The sequence below is a fragment of the Aquila chrysaetos genome, chromosome 7 (assembly GCF_900496995.4).
Source record: "Aquila chrysaetos chrysaetos chromosome 7, bAquChr1.4, whole genome shotgun sequence".
Taxonomy (NCBI): domain Eukaryota; kingdom Metazoa; phylum Chordata; class Aves; order Accipitriformes; family Accipitridae; genus Aquila; species Aquila chrysaetos.
Window position 1 is genome coordinate 30909633 of NC_044010.1, and position 14769 is coordinate 30924401.

A 14769-nucleotide genomic window follows, 5' to 3' on the forward strand; every position below is an offset into this window, starting at 1 on the left:
TTTTCACCTTGTGTTGATTTGCTTAGGTACTACTTTTCTGCCCACAGACAGTTTCAGGCTGCCATGGGTGGCAGTCATTCTTTTGGTCAGGATAACTGAGCGTAATTTCTAAGGTGCTGGAATATATTCTGCTGCTGCACTACTGTTAAGAAATGAGTAGGTCTAAGTATGTGACAGTTTGGCTCTTGACAAGCTAATTATTTGCAGATTTGTGCATCCTTAGATGATCTTTAGTGGATGAAACTTCCGCTCACACTGACCCTCTAAGATGCTGCTGTTTGTACAGTGTAGCTGGTGTGCACCTCTCCACATTAGCAGAAGCCAGGGGCATCACTCATGCATAAGCGAAGGCAGTGGGACTGTGCCCATCCCAGGGAAAGCCAAACCAGCCCTGTAGCCTCGTTTAATAACAGGAGGTGATAAAGGGGCCAGAAACAAATGTGTTAAACCCACACAAAGAACTGGTATTTTCAGTTGGCAACAGTAATAGCTTGAGAAAGAACCCTTTTTACTCTGTGAATAATAAAACTGCCCCCCCTTCCCCCAAGTTTATGCTGGTTTTGATCAGGGACACTGAACGTCCTGCTACCTTTGGTGCAGTCAGAAGATAAACCTTTCCTCAGGTAGCATTCGTATTGCCGCAGTGGGAATTTCATTCAAGGTAGGTTTGGCACTATGCGTCATCTGATGTCTGTCTATGTGTTAGTTATTTATCCGCTTTATTCTGACCTCCCGTCTTCCCAGCTGCCAGGCTGTACGCTGAACACGCTCTTTAGAGATTATGAGTATCCGAGCAGCCAGGCATCTACTATGTTTTAAACCACAGCACCCCTGACCAGCTTTCCAGACCTGTGGGGAAGGTTCGGGTGCTGGCTGGGTGTACTCTCTCTGGAAAGGGGAACGCAGCCGTGGCGAAGTGGGGAGGCTTTGGGAAAAGCTGGGGTGAGCCGACCGGGGCACGGGCGATGCCCCCGGCGCTCGGAGGCGGTCAGCCCCGTTGGCGGAGGGCGAAGCCTCGCCAGCCCGGGGCGGCCGCGGTGCCCGCACGCCGCGCCGCCCCGCCCCGCCCGGTCGGGGGAAGGCGGAAGGGTTTCGGGGCGGCCCCGCTCCCCGGCCTGCGAGGGCAGCAGCGCCCGGTGCCATGGCGCGGCGGCGCCGGCACCTCCGCTGCTGAGGGGAGGCCCGCGCCGGCAGCCGCCATGGCCGCCGCCCTCCGGTGCGCCCTCTGCAGCTGTCTCCTGCTCTGCGGTGAGTCCGACCCGCGCCTGGGGGGGGGGGCGGCGGGGGGGCCCGCTCCGCCCCGCCCGGGCGAGGGATCGTTCTCGCCGCGGTCCCCCCTCGCCTCGCCTCGCCGCGGGGAGGGCGGGTGGGGGGTGCCGGGGCCCGGGGCGGCTGCGGGAGCGAGGGTCGCTAGAGGCGGCCGGCTTCGTTCCCGAGGGCCGCGCTGCCCCGAAAGCCCTCGCGCTTTTTTCTCCCCGAAGACTGCGTCTGTGCTGGGAAACTGGAACTTTCCTTTTCGGTTTTGGACGCGTGTGTGTGCAAGTCCCGGTGAGGAAAGGCGCGAGTGGGAGCAAAGCCACGAGCGATCGGCACGTCGCTCTGCAGATCCCGGCGGGAAGCGGCCGCCTCTGGCGGAGCTTGTGCAGCTCCAGGCACGGCCGGAGCCCTCGCAGAGCGCTCGCGTCAAGTGGCCCGGGCCATTCGTTTCCCAAAACAGGCCGTATCCGGGACCGTGATGTGAGCGGGCCGTGTACAAACCTTTCACTTACGAAGTACGAAACCACAGAAGTGTGTTTTCGTCTCTTTGGGTCCACAGTGCCGAATAAAAGACCTTACCCGGTGGCTTTTCAAGTAGAAGACGCTGTCAGAGAAGCAAGCCTTCAAAGGCATCATGCTTTTTACTGGGAATTTACAAGCCTACCTCAGACCTTTGGAGGGAGCTTCCCCAAAGTGTGGCCAGCGCCCTAGCGAGGGTCCTTTGTAGCGAGGACTGGGTCGTGCGGGAGAGGGGACATCAGACACCTTGCACTAGCCAGGCTTCTTTTCAGCTGTGTTGTTCACACTGAGCCTTTGCAGTCTGTTACCTGCACCCATCTTCCTTAGCATTCTGCGTACCTGGGGTTTTGCAGGTAGGAGAAGGTGTGGGAGCGGGAGGCCAGAGGTGCCTGCGGAGGGGCACGGTGTGCGCGCGGGCAGAGATCTCTGAGGGCGAGTGCCCGAAGCACGTCTCGGCGAGGGCACCTGCGCACAGGGACGGCATCTCTCAAGGAGGTCTGGGCGCAGGGGAGCAAGCAGCTTCTGCTTTTCCGATGTGAAGTGTGTTTCAGTTGATTTGTTGGGTGCGAGGCTAACATCATAGGAATTGAGTCTGTGAAATAGTTTTTATTTAAGCAGGGTTTAGGCTTAAAACTCTCATCTGCTGAAGGTGGGTAACTGATACATCAATTTCGTGTATTTATGCATCAACGATAGACATATAAAATAGGTTATTTATCTTAGAATGTATGTCATTAGGGTTTACTCCTGGGACATTTAAGAACCAATCTGATCTGACAGGATTTGTTTGCGTTGATCGTTTGTGTTGCAATAATGGGCCAAAATCTTTTCTATTTTAGTTTCAATACCAACAATTATACTAAAATAATTAGATCATAATAGTAACGGACTGGTCATCAATACTACTTTAGGGTTTCCTTTATTCATTTTCAATAAAGCAAAATGATTGTGTTTTCATCAGTTATAAGGAGTGCCAATTATTGATACATTTATCTGTAGAGTATATTTAATAGCTCCCTTGCCTTCGAAGGTGCTTCTTGTTTATCTCTGTTTTTCAAAAGGGTGGCTTATTAACAGAATGAGTAAAGCATTTTAAATGGTAATGCTAATCTATGCAGTGATAATAGAAACATGCTTATGGTGGATTTTTTAAAATTATTTCAGTCTTATACCCAGGTCTATGTAGAAAGACTGTTCATGTTCCTCTTCAGGAAAAAAAAAAAAAAAAAAGAAAAACAAAAACCAAAACCAAATCAATCCACACACCCGTGTTATTTCCATAGTTCTACTGGAGCAGTACTTAGAAAAAATTTATTTTGACAATCTCAGTGAGAGTTCATGGCACGTAGCCTAATGGGCCCTAAGTCTTAGGCAGTAACAACTCAGTCATGCATAATAAATGATGATATCATAAAGACTATACTTACTGGAAATCATTGATGCTGGCTAATTTGGTTTTGTTGCATAAGCTCAGAAGTCTGAGGCAAGGGAGAGAAAGGCGGCTGTTATTAAGTTTTGGATGACTGCAAAGTCACTGGAGGAACACATACTAAAACGTTTGTTTGTTTTTGATTGCTCCCACAGTATCTGGAATAGTGCCAAAGCCCCAAAATGCAAGAATTATTTCAGTTAATCTTCGTAGCACTTTACAGTGGGATGCACCTAGGTTTCACAAAGGGAATATAAGTTACACTGTCCGATCTAAGAGGTAAGTCTGGGGGAGTTGTGCTTTCTTTAATTCACGTTTTACAGCTGCGTGTGTTTGTTGTTTGTTTCCTTTTTTGTAGGAAGATCAGTAGCTGTCCCTTTCTTGTAGCTTGAGAGTGGCTTATAGTCTGAGCTAAATAACAGGGCAGAGGCATTTTCTACACATTTCACGCCCAAGGCAGCTTTGTACGTACTTTTTTTAGAACCAGAAACACATTTTAACATTCACTGTTATTAGTTCTGTGTGTGTTTTTTCTCTATCATGTAACTGTTACTTGCGATTCAAGAAACTTAGTCCTGCTGAGCATTGGGACCTTATCTGATCTTTCACTCCAGCAGCATTTTGTGCTCTGCCACCAATGCAGCCAGCTTGCCTACGCCCTTAGTGGACATGTCCGATGAACTGCAGGCTGGTGGCTTGTCCGTTCAGTGCCTTAAACTTAGGACACGTTTTCCGAGGTACCCTTTTGTCAGTTTTGGTGGGTTGATTTAGCTTTGATTTGGTTTTCCCACTGTGTCCTTCCGAGTTGGTCTTTCCTCTTGGGAAAAGTGGTCTGTGTGGCTGTATCAAGGAAGATGGCCGCTTCCCCAGCCCAGCAGTGAGCTTCCTGCCTGCCTCCGTGCTTGACAAGGAAACCGTGTGATGGCCCAGAGGTCTCGCGTTCCCGCTGAAGGGTGAATTCTTTGGCCAAGACAGGGTAGGATGTAAAGCGGAGATGATGGCACCCACAGGCAGGCGTCTGCTGAGGAGAAACCCCCAAACTGAGGGTTTGGGCCATCTTAGTCGAAAGAAGTTTTTTCTGGGTTCTGGGAGCAATTACCTGTTGATCACTATGTTCCTAGGTGGGCTTTTAATGCAAAACAGAAAGAATATAATATTTTAAATGGTTCCCAGTCATTTCTCTATTTTCTCTGGCTCTTCCTTATATGCATATCATAAGACAGTTCTGAACAAAGTCTGAGTTAGACAGCAAAGCCATGCATAGTGGTATTGTCATAGTATTTGCAGACTTGTTTGATAACTACTGTCTGTTGAATCAAGTTCTGTAACCACTGTCAAGAAAAGGGCATCTATTTACTGAATCATAATTTTAATCTCTAACTTTATCACGGATTTATAGATGCATATAAAAGGCTTAATGTGTGTGTACACACTAGCAGTGATGTTTCTTATACACTGGATCTAATTTTTCTTGTTCATGAGTCATAACTGGTGGTATTAACAAACATATGCCACTTTTTCCAGTTAATTGAGAGGAAAGACATTTAGTCAGTTATAATTTATATATCATATACATTTTGTTTCTTTTCCATACAGCATCAATTTCCCTGGAGACACATATGAAAATGTGAGCACAAACTTGAGACTCACAGAGTGTGATGTCTCTTCCCTGTCTGCATATGGAGACTACGTTTTACAGGTCAGAGCAGAGTCAGAAGATAACCATTCAGACTGGGCAACCGTCAGATTTAAGCCAATGGATGACAGTAAGCCTTTTTCTAATCTTGCACAAAAAATATTGTCTGCTATTAATGCACCTTTACAATTTGGCTCCATAAGAAATGCTATAGCACGCAGATAATTTTTAAATGTCATTACATTGAACTATAACATCTTAGTTGTAACACATTCATTTTTTGAAGGCAGAAGTTGCTGTCAGAAAGCATAGCAGGTTCGCTATTATAGCTAGATGTTAGTATTGGTACTTGAAACCTCTTTTGTGGCAGTTTTAAAAAAATGTATATTTTTCCCTTAAAATAAAGATCAGGGGGAGCTTTTCTTCAAGGATTCAGACTTTCTGTATATCTAAATAAGTTAAATTACTGTCTTCTTCATTGCTATGTCAGGCAAAAAGCTTTCTTTTTATTTTTTTAATTAAAAACCAAACAAACAAAAAACAATTTCACAGAGAAAGATTAATTTTTAGTCAAGAAATCTTCATTGCACAATATTGCCATTCTCTTAGTGAAGCTTTACAGTCTTTTGTGAGAGATGATTTAGACACTGCCTTGCATTAGAGTGCATAACAGAGATGTTAATCATGTTGCTGTCACCTGAGCTTGGGAATGAGAGAGTGGTTTTTAACCCATAAGCGTCCCTTGTTTTGTACATTCTTATTCCACTCATAAGCAAAATCAAATTATTTTAGATTATGTAGTTAATGTTACCCAAGGCTTTTTTTCTCCTCACAGCTGTTAATACAAAACCATGCACAAAGCATCTGTTACACCTCGTCTTTGAGAAAAACTTTTGAAAGTCTTTTTTTTTTAACTTGTTCTGCCTCCATTTCCTTGAATTTCATCAATCTGTGGATTGAATTTTAGAGTGTGATTTTACAGTTTACAGCCTTGTTTTTCAAAATGCTTTTATTGGTTATCTCTCCAAAAGCATAATGTTGATATAATTTAATTTGCCTAGAACAGAATCACTGAAACATAGCATGGAAAAAAAATTACAACGTTGCAAGTATAAATTACTTCCCAAAAGAAAATGTAACACAAAAAGTATGGCTGGATTTTCAGAGTAGAGAGCAAACTTGTAAATCATTAACAGTGTTGTAGTTTGACATATATTTGAAAGAGCATGTGGCCTTCAGAGCAGGCTTGGCTTTGGAAAGGCAGCTTATTCCTGAATGGGAAAATCTGGGTATAAAACTGCCTGTAAAGAGACACCTGGGAGTACTGGCCAACTGGCCAAATCTCTGAGGAGGACATGAGGATTTTTAACGTTGTCATAGCTGATCTGAGCAAGGCATCATGATAAAAATATTCGATATTCCTTTCTGTGTTATTATTTCTGCTAGTGCTTTTTTAATAAATTCCCCACTGTATTGTAGGAATAGCCTCAGAAAACCAGAGTAACCAAGACCATCCTCATATTATTTTTCATAAGTTCAACAACATATTCATGAGCATTACATGAATGTAAGGTTCAGCAAGCAGGGTTGTTTTATTTTTAGTTATAGAAGTATATATTTCTAGAGGAATGCAAAATTGTCTGTATATTGAGCTCTTCCTTTCTTAGACACTTTATAGCGTGACTGTAGCCAGGCAGAACTTTAGTACAGGCAGCCAAGGCAGAGTTATTTGCTGTAATTATAGGAGACTTTAATGGAGAGCTCATTGCCGACACAACACCGTTGATAACTAAGCTACTCATGAAATAGTTTAGGTAGTGTCACAAAAACGTAATAAGGACAAGCCATTTACAAAATGCGAGAACATAATATTAAGTCTAAGGAGAGCAATTGGTAAGACATGCAGAAATAATTCAGATGCTTCAGTTTTTCAAAATTCTCACAATGAAAGAAACATTAGAACACTTCACTAGAGGGTCTACTCAGAAAAGACAGATGTTGTGACAGCTTGGCCCAGAAGGAGAAGTGATGAATAACCTACAGAAATAGTCCTTCCTCTCCCAGGAGTCACCACAGCTGGCAAAAGAGAACTGAGTTAATTTACTGTGTGGAAAATGTAGCCTGCAATAGTGTCTGTTATGTAACTGCAAAAATAAATCCCTTTCAAGACCAGTTCTACAAGGAAAGGATTTATTTATGCCTGACCCATGAAAGGAAATTGCTTTCTTCTAATAGATAAAATTATTTAAAGTGTGAATTGTTACGGGTTGTATAAAAATACCAAATTGAAAACAATGTGAAACTGAATTCCGTTCTTTCTTCTCTTCCACCATTCTAATCTGCAGCAGTCATTGGGCCACCTGATGTACAAGTGAAGTCAGAGTCTGGGTCCCTGCATGTGGATTTCACAGGCCCTTTTGCTGAACATGAACATGACAAGTGGCCTCTAAAGCAATACTACGGCTCATGGAATTACAGAATACTGTACTGGAAGAAAGGCAGCAATACAGAGGTAACTTCTGCTTCCTGGGTATTGGGACTCCATGACTTTGATACATGCGTTTCTTGGTAAAATACCACACTGACGAAGTTCTGAAAGATAATGGTACTGAAGTAAAAATGTATCTCTACTAATTACAGTGTAATAAAGTCTGGTCACTAAAACTGCTACTCAGAGCAAATGGCAGATAGCTGTGTAGTTAAACAGTAGCATGGATATAATTTGCTCTTTCCATAATTAGAAATAACTGCTACATTATGAGAGTTTATTCCCTCAGTTTAGTGATGTGTTTATTTGCGATGTAGTCTTCCCTGCCAAATCTCTGTATTTCACACATACAAGTAAGGGTAGACTTCGAAGCTGTAACATCAGCAGTATCTGTCATCATGGTGATAAGCTGACTTAGTTTCAAATCTTACGTCATTAAAATACTTGTGCTTTTCGTGGGACTTTGGGCTTTGACTATCACCATGGATGAGGCCTTATATTAACTGTGGTCACCTTCACTTCTTCAATGTGTATCAGCTGTAATTCGCTTTCTTCCTCTCATGGACAGCCTCTTCCACAGACAGATGTGTTACTCGGCCCAAAAGACTTCTCAATAAAAAATGCATGGATAAATACATAAATAATATATTAATTATAGGGTCATGAGTTCTATTACAGGGAAAAAGGAAGCCCTTTACTGGAAGATACCAGTCACAGTATAATTAGTGCTTTGTATATAGTACAGTTTTCATATAATAGGACTCCATTACATAATTCTGATTTGTATTTGTTACACCGCAAAGTTCTTTGGCATTCAATTCCAGAAAATGAGGGATCATCATTTCCCCAAAACCAGACTGTTTTTCAATTCCCAAACTACAAGAAATGAAGGTGTTTCTGCATATGGGATGCAAACTTAGGCAGATTACCAGAGAAAGCAGGAACTTCAGGTACAAGTGTTAAAAGCACACTTCAGAGCAGAAGTCTGGGAAATTTCATAGGGATCAAACAAGCAAAAGACATAGGCTATATAACTTCATAGGTTGTTTTTTGAAGTGGACGCTTGCTCAAAATGTTGAAACCTAGCTATAGAGTCTTCTCACTCCTGAGAAAGAGTCTGTTACTGCATAATGGGGCATTTTGTAGGGATTCCTACACTCTGCAGGGACCGTATAGTTACAGGGACATAACCAATTATGCCTCTAAACAGCAAGTTGCATCTGCTGTCAGTCACCTAATAGCTTCCACAAGCCTTTTTCTTTGTCTTTTTTTTTTTTTTTGTCTAGATCATCCATCCTACTTGCTCTGTCTCAAATTGAATTATGTTTGCCTGTGACAGCACTCTTAGCTGATCTCATGTGGTTAAGCAATTGTTTCTCTCTGCAAGCAGATCTCATTTATCACATCTCTGTAAGCCTCTTTAGCGTAAAACTTCATTAATGTTGCTAGAAGCAGCCAGAAAGTCAGTGGTGTGAATGGTCTCACACTCTAACCATAGCTGAAATCAATGTAGAGTTATCAGTTATGTGATGCAGGCAGGGCATTTCATTCTGCCTTTAAAAGCCTTTTTCACATTGCGGCTGTAACTGCTAGGATTTATCCTACTAAATGTAATTTTAATTACTTAGCTGGTCCATTCACTGGACTTGTGCTTTTCAAATTTTTTTAATTCTTCTCTGTTATTAGGTAACTCACATAGATACTAAACATAACTCTGAAATATTATCTCAGTTGGAGCCGTGGACAATATATTGTATTCAAGTGCAAGCAGTTATCCCTGAGTGGAACAAAACAGGGGAACTGAGCAGAGAGCTTTGTGAGCAGACAACCCACAACGGTAATACCTGGTGCATCACAATGGGACACGCGCTGTCGGGAACTGGGAAATACGCAAAGCCATTCAAAATGAAAGTTGGTGTAACGTGTAAACCTTCCAAAAATGGATGTGTTTGTTACTTCAGCATTGTTTGTCCTTTTGGAGCAGAGGAGTTGGAAACGAAGTGAAAACTACAAGCAATATGGCACCAATGGCATGATGCTTTACTTTGCTGTAGAGGCCTCTGCATTCCTCGTACTCTGCAAATCAGAGTTAAATGGAGCATAGGCTCTTCACTGATCACACTGTGTGAATTTCTTCTACCATTACATGTATTCATTATTCTATGAAAGCCTTTGTTCCATACATTTGTAACTGAGAAAGGAATTGGACCCTGTGTTGCAGTCTGCTTCATCTGTGGTGATATTGCCAGTGTCTGTCACGAGGCTAGGCCATGATGCTCTTTCTCTGTGAAACACAGCAGTTATTAATCAACAATATAAAGAAATATTTTGTTTAGATACTTTCCTTCTCATTTTGAAGGCATTTAAGTACCAAAAGCGCTTTCCTTTCCAGCCATGACACCTTAGCTGCTGTCTGTGGAATCCAGCAATAACCACCATGACCCTGTTGTCTTAGCAGGGAGCTTCACGTCCCTAATTAAGAGAAAGGATGGGGTCCTAGATACTGTCTTTTTCACATGCATAATGTGTACTTCAGCTAACTTACACCCTCAGATAACATGTGAAAAATCAGAGGCACAGACACAAGTTAATGAGGAAGCCATCTGGGAGAAGCCTGGGGAAGCTACTGAGCTAACCTGTTTCTCCTATGTTTTTCCTCATAAAATGTTTCCTCATTTATTTTTCCGACATGTATATTATCTGCATGCACTGCAGTTGAATTGCAGGTGGGTTTTGGTGGTGGTGTTGCTTGTTAGTTCGTGGCTAGAACAGTGCCTAGCAAGCGTAGGTTGGTTTAAAACTTTTATACAGTGATGTATGGATATATCTTCATTCCCATTGCCTGTTATGAAATCCCCGTGCATGACAAAATTTTTTTAAAGGCTCACTAGTTTAGAATTTTACAGACTTTTGTGCCCTGCAGTCTTTACTTTGCTGCCATTTTTACAGATTTCTTTAAGAGAAAAGTGGAAGCCTATACTCTGGTAGTGTTATGTATCAATTCCTACACTCCTGAAACACCAAAGAGTGTACAATAGCTTTGGTATCACCTTGTGGATGGTTCTGTTGGTCTTTTTTCCTTTAATCATTTGCCTAGTATTGCATGTAGAGTCACCAGTATGTGTAACTGTAAATGTCTAAATATAATGGCTTGTAAGCTTACTTTATTGACAACTTCCTCAGCCTATTCAGACTAAAAATTTAAGGGCTAAGAGGTCTTTTGCATCTGGAAACAAAGACTTATGTTTGCAGTTACAATTTTATAATAATTTGTTTTTTTTTTTAATTCCGTAGAGAAAGTGATAATTTGCAAAGAATATATTCAGAAATTAATAGTCACAGTTTTAATTTTTTTTTTTTCTTGTCTCTTGCAGGTGTAACTCCTGTGTGGATAATTGTGACCGTTCTTATAGGATCAATGTTGGTCGTTGTAATATCTGTTCCTGTTTGTTTCTTTTCCTTTTTGTATCTCTATCGACTCACCAAACATGTTTTCTGCCCCTCATATATTTTCCCCCAACACTTGAAAGAGGTTTGTTTTCTACCTAACACAAAATCAGTTTTTTCAGCAGAACCACTTGCTTTTTGAAGGCTCTCTGTGCCAAAACCTTTAGAGCTTCTTTTATTTTGCCTTCTTTCATTTGGATCTGATGGTTAGCCATCTGTAAAGTGTGGGCTATTCTGAGGGCATTTTAGATTATAAGAAGCAATGCTGGTTACTTGTTGTTATATAGTTGTTATGTATGGTAAAATTCACTCTTCTGCCAAACATAAAAATCCATTCAAATAAGTGTAAATGAAGAAGTCATGAACTTTGGAAAAAGCTGACAAAGGAAGGTACTTTTCAGCGTGAGAAAGGTAGTGGAAGTTAGTTCATTTAATATTTAATTTCTGGTATTATAAGGTCATAAATTCTGCATGAATGTTACCTCAGTTTTTTTCACCAAGTTCTGTGGTGCTGCACAGACATAAGTAAGAAGCAGTGAAATTAGACTTCCTTTTGAAGTATACGGATGTATAATAAATTCTAAAATACTGTCATTTTGAACTGTTCTGCACAGAATGGTCCAAAATATTTAAAAACTGAACAATTTAAAAACTTGGCATAGACTTTTATTCCTAAAGCAACTGCATAATTTGTAATAGGAAGCTTTATATGGCTTAGAAACAGGATGTTTTCTTTCATTTTAAAGTGAGAGAATAACAGGTGTTAACCTTCAGTTCCTCTTTTTAAATAGCAAACAACTGAGGTATCTGTCTCCCCTATCTCATTTTAGACTTAAAATTGCACATTTGTTCTCCTGAAACAAAGCTCTTTCACAAATATAATAATGAGTTTTAACTTAAGTAAAGAATGTAGTGAAGTCTGAAAATTCAAGATAATATGAGAGCAATGTTAGCCATTACTGTTGGGGAATGTCACTGACCTTGTTACCCATATAGCAGCATAAAAAGGCCATATCAGAATCTCCTCCAAGAAACAAGGTTATGCAGAGTGTTACATATGCCAAAGTTAGCAACCTATACTCTTCTGAGTTTCCTGGTTTCTCCGGGTCTTTCATTTTGACTCATTTAAAGTTTAGCAGACTAAGGCTTTGCAGCTGACTTAGCAATTGTCTTGTGCTTTAAGTTGAGCACATGCTCAGCACACAGTAGTTTGCTGAACCTGGAGCTCAGCTGTTGGTAAGGTAGCATTGCTCTGATCAGTACAGGATGTGGTCAAATTTCATTTTTCTTACAGGTTTCTCATAAGAAAGGGAGAATTTTCATTTTGTGCTAGTAGGTTATAGTGGTTAATCACAGTAGTCAAAAGGTCAGTCATGCTTACCTAAAATGCCATTTATCAAAGGCATTGATTTCACTACATGAACATTTGAGATTACAGGTTACTGACAGAACATTTCAAATCACAGATTGCTAGAAAAAGGTCTAATAGTAATAATATTAGTATTTATTTTTGTAATTACAGTGAACAGGACTCCTGATAGAGCAGCTTGTTTCTTACATAAAATGCACTAAAGTAATAGACAGGGGTCAGGTCACAAGAACAAAAGGCAGTTGTACTCCTCCAGTCCCTACTAATAAAATGAACTGCCACTTCAGCTGCCAAAATGAGTGGTTGACATGTTATTACTGTGTTGAGTAGGTGTGCTGTTCTTATGTTGACATTCAAAATACAGTCATGACATTCTGCGAAGTCCATGTTGATTCTTGAGGCTGGTTCCATCCTACCAATAGAACAGGGAGTGGGAGGAAGTTGTGATATTTCGGTACTAAAATTAAGTCATCTTTCTCACTGAACTGCATAGCCCTGCAAATCCCCTTCCCTCTCCTTTACTTGACTAAATGCTTATGGTTTATGTTGACATTTAAAGCATCACTATTTGATGCCTGAGCAGACAGCTCTCTGAGATGGCAAGAACAATACACATCTCTTGGAGCTATTTGACAAATATCTCTGTGAACTCCTTCACCTACAGTCAAGTCACCATTCTTAGTTTTTGTTTCTAAACAAAACCTAGGTATTTTATTTTTTTAAGAAAGTTTATATTCCAGAGAAGTCACTAACCCCGGGGGTATCTTCTTGCAAATAAAGGCACTTCCAACTTGCTTCTAAACCTTGCACAGGATGTTAAAGTGAGCAGAGAGGTTATTACATTGTCACTACTCTGGGACTTCTAAGGATTGAGAAAACCAATTGATGTGTGGAAAACAATATAAAATGTATTTCTAAGCAAACAGGATGGTATGACTGGTGCAGCCTAATTCTCATTTCCTCATTCCTTCACAGTTTTTGAGCAAGCCTCCCAGTGGTGCGCAGTTTTTTTCTCCGCTCCCACAAGAAGAGCATCTTTTTTATGACAAGCTAACTGTCATTTCAGAAGAATCCAAAAATAACAGTGATGAGACTGGGGATGAGGCCGGCAAGACAACAGAGCACCTTCAGGACTCTGAACAAGAAGATTCTGATTCAAGAATAGTACCAGCTTCAGAAAAGGCCTAAATGCACTCCTCGTACTTCACTTGGACCAAAAGAAAAGCAAATGGGCTGTTGAGTTTATCTTCTTATTGCTGCATTCTTAAGACAGTAAAGATTCACATGCGAAGATGTATACACAGACTTTTCAGATAATCATATTTTTTTAAAGTACAAGAAACTTGACTATAAATGAGGAATTATATGATACGTAATTTTTGCCACTGTTTGTAGTGGCTCACAGTTAAGTTGTAGCAATACCTTGGACTGTATTACAACATTAATTTAAAAAGCAATTATATATATAATACTAGTTAATTTAACTTTGATGAACTATTTATTGCAAAAGCTAATCAAAATGATATATTGTATAAGGTTTGTAAAAGAAAATCACATTTTGTAAAGAAAGACCTGATCTGACTTATTTTTTTTAATGAGAAATTGTGTGTATTTCTTAAGGATGTCCCTCGTGGCGTAATCTTTCTATTGAATATTTTTTTACCTGGTGCAAAACTGTAAAGTTATCATGATGGTATGAACTTGGTGTGAATAAACCAAACACAAATATTCAGTGTGTTTTGCATTGCAAGGTGTTACTCATACTTCATCGCTAAGAATAATGGGAACATACCAGTGCACTGCCAGATAGCCCTGTATGTTCAGGTATTGCTCAATCCCCTGAGCTTCTGCCCTGCATTTTCTATGGCTAATTAAATTTTGCCTACCTGGTCCAGAGTCCACTGAAGTCTGTGGAAAACTTCACAGCTAAAGTGGGAATTAAAAGGTAGGTTCATTTTATTTATCTACTGATACATATTCTTAATTCAAAAAATGTAAATCCAGGTTGATGTGGCTCCCATGCTACATAATACAATCTCACCTGCGTAGCCATGTTCATGCATATGAAGGTTATGTCCACACCAACACTGAGGCATAAAGTGTGACCTTTGCACTGTGCGCTAATTTTGAGAGTGACGCAAATTTTTTGTATGTATTATTACATGAAAATGAGAGTGAAAAATTAAATTCTGTCAGCAAAAGTAACTTGCCATGAATGAAGTTGTGTGTAAATCATAACTTGATGTGCGAATTGCAAATTTTTTGGCTATGGTTTTGAGCTTTGTTACTTAATTTGTAAATATTCACTTCTTGGGAATTGTTGCAGGAAGAAAATGTAAGGAGAGCAGGCATTGATTCCTTGTACCACCCAGCTATATGTAATCTGCACATGTTTCTTCTGCACTCTTAAATTTTCATCATATTCTGGTTTAACATGGGATATGGAAAAAATGGGGAAGCATTTTCACTTTGGTTTTTTTAAGGCATTTTGTTTCACTGGTGCTTTTCTTCACCTTTCACCAAAGCTGCACTGTGAGTGCTGATCCTAATGAAGGCCGATGTCCTGTGTCTGGTACACCTCCTCACTGTAAAAATTCAGTTCCCTGTGTGTTCCCTATCTCTTC

General features: G+C 40.7%; 1 protein-coding gene across 2 annotated transcripts; it reads left to right on the top strand.

The window, feature by feature from the left end:
* The first annotated feature begins 4 nt into the window (after window positions 1-4).
* IL10RB (interleukin 10 receptor subunit beta) lies at window positions 5-13873 on the top strand. 2 transcript variants are annotated; one of them, XM_041124785.1, is made up of 8 exons: window positions 5-1248; window positions 3361-3484; window positions 4802-4971; window positions 7187-7353; window positions 9016-9166; window positions 10704-10861; window positions 13121-13350; window positions 13384-13873. In XM_041124785.1, the coding sequence occupies exons 1-7, from the start codon at window positions 966-968 to the stop codon at window positions 13331-13333; spliced, it is 1266 nt and encodes a 421-aa protein (XP_040980719.1). In that variant the 5' UTR covers window positions 5-965; the 3' UTR covers window positions 13334-13350; window positions 13384-13873. The 2 variants fall into 2 exon arrangements, with proteins under 2 accessions (XP_040980719.1, XP_029875705.1); XM_030019845.2 differs by having other exon boundaries at window positions 13121-13873.
* Window positions 13874-14769: the final 896 nt, after the last annotated feature.